Source organism: Volvox carteri (genome assembly GCF_000143455.1).
Source record: "Volvox carteri f. nagariensis unplaced genomic scaffold VOLCAscaffold_83, whole genome shotgun sequence".
Lineage (NCBI taxonomy): Eukaryota > Viridiplantae > Chlorophyta > Chlorophyceae > Chlamydomonadales > Volvocaceae > Volvox > Volvox carteri.
In genome coordinates, this window is record NW_003307626.1 from 385,694 (window position 1) to 394,070 (window position 8,377).

The 8,377-nt window shown below is 51.7% G+C and overlaps 1 protein-coding gene across 1 annotated transcript; it reads left to right on the top strand.

The window, feature by feature from the left end:
• Positions 1-3,733: 3,733 nt before the first annotated feature.
• On the top strand, positions 3,734-4,102 carry VOLCADRAFT_99198 (uncharacterized protein; the record flags this gene model as incomplete). Its single annotated transcript, XM_002957950.1, has 1 exon — positions 3,734-4,102. One exon carries the CDS (start codon positions 3,734-3,736, stop codon positions 4,100-4,102), a length of 369 nt encoding a protein of 122 aa, XP_002957996.1.
• Between the last annotated feature and the right edge of the window lie 4,275 nt (positions 4,103-8,377).

Here is an 8,377-nt window from a genome sequence, read left to right on the forward strand (position 1 = left end):
GGTCCTTACCCTGTGAAGCGCATGGTTGGCAAAGCAGCGGCCGAGCTTGTCCTACCGTCTGATATGCGCATCCACCCCACCTTCCACGTAACGTTGTTGCGGCCTTACAAGGCGCCAGCAGATGCGTTGGATTCTTCAACTGTTCGCGACAGTTCTTCTGCACTTTCTAGTCCTGCAGGACCGCCGCCGGTTCAGTGGCTGAAGAGCGATCCACTTTACTCGGTCGAGCGCATACTGGATTATCGTGCCCGCCGCCTAGGAAGACGCCGTAAGGGGCTGGTGCACGAGTACCTCGTCAAATGGACCGGGTATTCCAATGAACATAATAGCTGGGAGCCAGAGAAAAACTTTACGCCCGACCTTCGCCCCGAACTTCAAGCAGTTAAGGCTCGTGCCACTAACGCTGCGAGGACGCTGCGTCCTGAGGGGGGATAGTTGTTGTGGTACACTTGCATATTAACCCTCGGATCTTTCCCCAATTCTCTGGCACTTTGCCGCTTCGCTCTTATTTGGTTAACCATTGGGCACTTGCCTATCTCTTGGGCGCTGGCCCACCTTTAAGCGGGCACTTGCCTGTCTTTATCACGCGTGAAACTGGATTATAGCGCTCTTGCTATAATCGTGACACTTGTCACTGGTAGACCCACTTGGGTTACGATTGCACCGATTGGTGATAATTCGCGTTGACGACTATATCTTCGGACCGTACAGACTTCTGTACGGGTCGTCCTAACGCAGAGGCATTTAGCCTCTTCTCATTCACTAATCGGTAGTTTTCACTACCACCTAAACAGTGGAGGTGGATACAACAGTTCTATGGATACCTTTTTTGGTCACAGAGTTAATACGCTACCAATGTAACAGTCTACTGTTTCTCTACTTGTCAGTCCCTTATGTCCGGTCCAATTCGCCGTTTACAACACTGCATGTACATTGCGACATGCGCTAAACGACCTGTAAACAGCTTCGACTAAACTGCTTCGAAGCTAATCTCACATTCCATTATGCCACTGCACTGCTTTACTCTCCAGCCTGGCCACAACCTTTTCCGTGCAAACGTACTTGAGCACCTTACAATCCAACACCATACGGGCTTTGCAAACGCGGGCAGCTGCTTCACAAGGACCCCCCTCTTTAAGCAGCCCCTCGTTAAGCAGCCCCTCGCACAAATGTGTCCGGTCGTACTGTGCCGAATAAAGTCTACGTACATGTCGTCAAAAAGTCAGGAGCGATTTTACCGCGCAGATGCGCGCGTGCGATTCTCAAAATGCGCCTGTACAAGTGTATATAAATTTTCTTGGTGGAAAAGGACCAGGTGCGCCAGCGCGTTGCGCAGGTGGGCATGTTGGCCATAGCCGCACGCGGCATGCAGGCTGGACTATTGCACCGAAAGCCAACGTCGTAGCTTGCAACTCTGGGCTCGTGAAACTGCCGCGGAAGATGAAGCGCTGGCGAAGAGGCAGTTGTATGCAGCACCTTGTTCAGAGTAAAGTCAAATTACAAAGTTGCGCAAAGTATAACATACATAAACTTAATTAAACATAAGAACAGATAAGACGTTTAGAGCCTTGTCGGTGACATGGACGCCGCTGTTGGCTTGGAACAGCTATTTGCTGTGCATAGGGACGTGCCCGCGTTAGCCGTGTTGCAACAGCTCAGGATGGATTTCAGCCAGCAACAGCCTCAAGAGCTGCTGCACAACCACCGGGAATGTCTTCAGTTGGGCACGTGTAGTTTTGGTCGGCGGGGTCGAGCATCGTACGCATTGCGCACAGAAACCAAGGTCCAGCGTTCTGTCACATCGCCAACATATCCGGTACGCGGTGGCAGGCTTGCCGAGCACGAAATGAAGGGGGGGGTCGCATCTCACCATTCAACTAAGCATGCATGTGCTCGGTTGAATGCACGCTACCGAGCTACCAAGTTTACCCCTATCAGGATGTTTGTTTGCATATCCCCCCAAGCGAGAGGGCTTGCACCTATGCTGATGTTCGTTCCAAGAAGTGAACTGAGGACTGATGCTACGGTGAAAGATTTGCACGTAAACTCGCCCGTGCAATAAAACGCCCTGTAACTCGCTTACGCTAATCCCACATTCCAATATGCCACTGCACTTTCCTCTCCAACCTGGCCACATTCTCTTCCTCGCAAACGTACTTGGGCACCTTACAATCCAACACCATACGTGCTTTGGAAACGCGGGCAGCTGCTTCACAAGGACCCCCCTATTTAATCGCACAAATGTGTCCGGTCGTACTTCGCGAATAAAGTGTTCGTACATCGTCCTAAAAATCAGGAGCGAATTATGCCGCGCAGATGCGCGCGTGCGATTCACAAATTACGCGTGTACAAGTGTATATATTTTGTTGGCGAAAAGGCCGAGGTGCACCAGCGCGTTGCGCAGGTGGGCATGTTAGAAACAGCCGCACGCGGAATGCAGGCCGGACTATTGCGTGGCTGCTTTGCAGTAACAAAAGCACCGAAAGCCAACGTCGTAGCTTGCAACTCTGGGCTCGTGAAACTGCCGCGGAAGATGAAGCGCTGGCGAAGAGGCATTTCTGAAGTCAAAGAGCCCGCCACCGGATTAGTTGGGGCGAGCATCCGTATGATGCGAAGGGCTCACTTACAACCTTTGTAACGCTCTCAGCCTAAGCGAGCCCCACGCACCACGCACGAACGAATTTAGGCCCTTTTCGGTGATATCCAAATTTTTTGGAAGCACGATCGCGTCCCGTTTTATTGTAATAATTGTCCGGGTTCCTGAATCAAGGACTTATCACGAGTATCCGTTAGCATTATGTTTCCTCTCGTACCTGGCGGCTTGCCGTGGGGCCAAGACCCGCCTACTTCGCCTCCTCATCGATTCGTTACCGTTACGCCTGTGCGTGACGATCTCATCGTCCCGCCGTTACACCTGCCGCTTGTACGTTTGGTTTGTTTTCGATGGATGTCCGACCGCTTAGTGGCTATACTATCACCGCAGGTCTTTCCTGGTAATTCTCTCCCTGCCATGCCTCCGCTTGCTGCGGGCCCTATCCATCTCCCGAGGTCTGTGCCGCCGCCTTTGGACCCTGTCGCGGCTCTGTATTACTCTGAGTTTACCGGGGACGTGTCAGTGCGGCCGCCGCTCACAGCCGCCTTGCTCTCCATCTACCAGGTGCACCAACGTCAGTGGGTCTCTGAAGGCGGGTTCAAAGTGCTGCACGAGAATTTCATGCCTGGTTGCAGCGCCAGTCTCTCGGGCTCACCTTGCTCACCTGTAATCCTATGTCCATTGTTTCGTATCTGAAGATGTTGTAGCGCCTTATAGCGTTACAGAGCCAAATCGCAAAGCGATGAAGACGTGATTTGATTAAGACTGATCTATGAACAGTCTATGAATACTTTAAGATTAGTAAGTGTTTCCTAATTAAGGATTGACACTCTTTCAGGGTTCCTACCCTAACCGAACAGACACCCCGGTCTAACCAGCCGTCAGGTGGTCCAAAGGGACACTCCATGACAGAAGTCGTTGCGGCAGGGAACGAGCCGAAACGGAAACCTGCGTAAACGGAAACCTGCGTAAATAGGTTTCGTCACGCTTTCCGCAGCGAAGCCCAGATTGGCGGAAATGCGGAAAGAGAATCCGCATTTCCGCATTTGCTATACGGCGGAAATTCAAAAGCAGATTCCAGGCATGCGTTTGCCATTTAAAGACTGCGTTTTACACTAAGGAGTTATTAGATTAAGTCAAATGTCAACAACCACTGGGTCCGACCTGGGGGGTGCCGAAGTCATAGAGATTGACTGTGTTTCTGCTCAGAAGAAGGGTGGAAGGCCAGTTGACGACGTTTTGAAACATTTTGATAGAGGTACTTACGACAAAAGCAAGAATTGCTATGCCACCTGCAAGGGCTGCCGTCGCCACTGGAAACGGGCGCGCCTTCCTGAAATCCGGTTACACCTTGCCAAGGAGTGCACTGCCATTGCGCCTGAGGTCAGCGCGTTTTACAAGGCCTTGTTAGCTAAGGATGCAGCTGCATCCTCTTCTGAGGTCGTCACGGCCAAGCGGGCCTGCTCAGGCCTGGGGTCTCAGGGTTCAAAGAGAGGCGGGCTGCTTTAAGGGGGCAGGGTGAACACCGTCAAGGGTGTGGGCACACAATAGTTGATCGCTTGGCCCCCGCCACCCACAGTAATACGTTTAGATGGCTCTACCTTCGAGCACGATTGGAATCAACCAGATTCTAGATCCCACCGGACAGAACCGCACTGCCACAAGCTGGTTTCAGACTGTCCAAGTTATCGCCACACTGAGAAGAGCTAAAAATCATCGTTACATATTCATTTTATAGTTTTCGCAGCTTTCCGCAGTTTCCGCAGCCTTTCCGCAAAGGGCCTCCCGATTACGAAAAGTTTACGCAGACCTGGTCAAGTTTCGGCTCGTTCCCTGCGTTGCGGCCTCCTAAGCAACGAGTATTATATATACTCGGGAGGGAGCCTGGGATGGATGATTAATATATTTATATATTAACAAAGAGACAGAGTTTAATTACTCTTTCTTAGACAAGAGCCCAGACCTTGGCGGAGCGAATCCGTCCTGTGACTTTCTGTAACGACGCAAGGCCCAACTGAGCATCCCGGGTTACGCCTTTGCTTTGTTACAATGGTATCGAGACGGGGCCGCACGACTTCCGATGAAATCTTCGGGTCGGCGGTTCGATTCTGACAACAAGCAGGTATCGCAGAATGCGATATCATGGGTAAAGGATAAACCAGCGCACAATGCGTGAGGTGGGATGGCTCCAATGCTCGATATAATGGCCGCGGACGTCCATTGCTAAAGGGGGGGCAATGTAACGACGCAAGGCCCAACTGAGCATCCCGGGTTACGCCTTTGCTTTGTTACACTTTCGGTTCTTGCTTATATTACGCGCTAACATTTTGGAGTCACAGCCTTCGCTCCAGGCTGTTATTTTCTTACAATAGGTCCTATAATTAGAAATCCTGAATTACAGAAGAAGGATTTAGAAGTCATCCAGTGGCAACTCTTTGTCGCGAGCTTAGACTCCGACTTCCCGTTTGACCTTTACGGTCATATGGAATTTAACCCTACTAAACTACAGCGACTACGCGACCAGTTAGCTTTGGCGCTCGCTGCCTTTACCTTGAACGGTAAGTTTGAGGCCCTCTAACTACCTTACCACGAAATGAGTGGTTACTTTTCACTTCCAGACCCGTCAGAAGACCCGGCCCCAGGCGGAGGCAACCGGCCTCCGGCCGCGGCCAATAATGAGACCGCTAATGCGGGAGCGGGGGGGTCGCGACCCGTCGCGACGATCCCACTAGAAGGAATTCCTCACCAGAACCCAGGTCAGACCCAGAATCCTGAAACAACAGTGCTGCATGAGCAAATTGCTGCTCTTGCTGCCGAAATTCGCGAGTTGCGACAGACTCAACGAAGCGCCGTTTCGTTGAGAAATCCTGAGGTAAATGAGAACCCTCTGAACCCTCCTCTGAACGGTAACTTGCGATTGAAAGCATTGAAACTTTCCGAACCGCAGTGGAAAGCCGGGCAGAATGCTGAGAACTTCATCCGGTACTTCCGACTTTATTACGAGAACTGCCGGGAGACACCGCCTCCGTTCGTAGCCATGTTGGCTGCGCTTCAGAACCACCCGGAGGCTGCGGACTGGATAAACCAGTACGGTGAATCCTCGGACTCCCGACCAGAGCGCCTGACGCTGGAAGCGCTCATCGAAGCCTTTAACGAACGTTTCGTAGAATCGGTACGTTCTAGACCATTAGAAAAATCGCAGATGCTTTTAGACGGCAAAATTAGAATGGACGCCCAGAAAGGCGTACCTGAATATGCCGCCAGATTTCGCGAAGCGATTACAACTGCTAGAATGACCGACACTCCGACCCTTTTCCGGCGCGGACTGATTTTGCCTTTGGTCGCTCCTTGCCGAGTGAACTTCAAAGGTGCAGAATTTGAGAATTTGAATGAATTAATAGAACATGCGATTGGAGAAGAAAAGAAATTGAAGGAAACTTCAAAGCGACCTTCACACAATTATTCTTATGCCCCCCGCCCGAAACAGACTCAGAAACGACCTCATGGTGTAAACACCTGGGTTGAAGTCGCAAAGAAATCTCGATCCTAACATCGGGTTAACGACGGTGCCGGCCCGTCTACGGTTGGACCACCCCAGAACCGTGTCAACGACGGGGCTGGGCCTTCGAACGCTAGACCGCCGTCGCAGCCGTCGCGACCAATGCCCTCGACACGGACACCTTTACCTTCGAATAACGCGGAGAACGCTACCAAGAAGCGGAAAAATGACCTCACTGCAACCGAGTGGGCCATTTATAAGCGATATGGCCTCTGCACTAAGTGCGGCCGCCAAGGACACCTTGCTCAGACGTGCGAGAAGTGACGGGCTGCCCAGCTGCCTAGTGGCCAGCAGGCTGGGACTTGCCGAGTAGAAGACGATGATTTGAGACTTGAACCGCGCATAGACCCTTTAGAGACTTTCACGCAACCGAAACCTGTCTTGACATCGGTATGTGTGCAGATTGAACGCGAGTTGAGACCTTTAGAACATTCGCTGGCATTATGTGCGCATGATCATCCTCGTGATAGACTACCTTCGTCGATTACGTGAAGTGTATGTGATGCGTGTCCACGTGTTGTATCCACCTCCACTGTTTAGGTGGTAGTGAAAACTACCGATTAGTGAATGAGAAGAGGCTAAATGCCTCTGCGTTAGGACGACCCGTACAGAAGTCTGTACGGTCCGAAGATATAGTCGTCAACGCGAATTATCACCAATCGGTGCAATCGTAACCCAAGTGGGTCTACCAGTGACAAGTGTCACGATTATAGCAAGAGCGCTATAATCCAGTATCACGCGTGATAAAGACAGGCAAGTGCCCGCTTAAAGATGGGCCAGCGCCCAAGTAAGGATAGGCAAGTGCCCAATGGTTAACCAAATAAGAGCGAAGATATTGCCCAGCGGCAAAGTACCAGAGAATTGGGGAAAGATCCGAGGGTTAATATGCAAGTGTGCCACAACAACTATCCCCCCTCAGGACGCAGCGTCCTCGCAGCGTTAGTGGCACGAGCCTTAACTGCTTGAAGTTCGGGGTGAAGGTCGGGCGTAAAGTTTTTCTCTGGCTCCCAGCTATTATGTTCATTGGAATACCCGGTCCATTTGACGAGGTACTCGTGCACCAGCCCCTTACGGCGTCTTCCTAGGCGGCGGGCACGATAATCCAGTAAAGTGGATCGCTCTTCAGCCACTGAACCGGCGGCGGTCCTGCAGGACTAGAAAGTGCAGAAGAACTGTCGCGAACAGTTGAAGAATCCAACGCATCCGCTGGCGCCTTGTAAGGCCGCAACAACGTTACGTGGAAGGTGGGGTGGATGCGCATATCAGACGGTAGGACAAGCTCGGCCGCTGCTTTGCCAACCATGCGCTTCACAGGGTAAGGACCCACCCACCGCGGCAATAGTTTACGAGGTCCGACGGCTAACTGCCGCAGATTTTTCGTACTTAAAAGCACTAAGTCGCCTTCTTTGAAGGTAACTTCGGCTCTGCCGCGGTTGTAATAGTTAGTCGTACGGTCTATGGCTTTTTCCAGACACTGCTTCGCTTCTGCAATACGAGCAACGTACGACTTAATAAAGGATTTGGCTGCCGGGACCGGAACATCAAGTTCACGTGAGACGGGAGTAGCTGGGTGGAACCCGTAATTTAAGAAGAAAGGAGATTGTCCCGTAGAGCGATTGACAGCGTTGTTCATCGCGAATTCTGCAGCCGAAAGATAGGTGTCCCAAACACGAGGGTTGTGGCCAGCGTAAGTACGCAGCATATCACCCAAAGTGCGATTCATTCGCTCAGTCTGACCGTCAGTTTGTGGATGGTAGGCAGTAGAAAGGCTTACTCGGAAATTAGCCAAAGTGCCAAGGGCTCCCCAAAACTTGGCACCAAACTGAGGTCCTCTATCAGAAATAATTTGTTTGGGAACACCATGCAGACGCACCACGTTATCAAAGAACAGTCGAGCGGTTTGCTCCGCGGTAACTGTCGTGGTGGTCGGTACCAAATGTACCATCTTGGTCAAGCGGTCAACAATGACGAGGACAGCGTCGTATCCCCCCTCGGAAAGAGGAAGTGCGACGACATAGTCAAGCGACACACTCTCCCAAGGCGAGTCTGGAATCGGCAAGGGCTGAAGTAGGCCCGATTGCTTACCAGACATTGGCTTCTGCCGTTGGCAAACGTCACACTGCTCAACAAAGGAAGCAGCATCACGAGCCATCCGTGGCCACCAGAAGTTGCGACGTAGCAACTCAATAAGGCGAGTAGAACCCACATGACCGGAAAGTGGATCC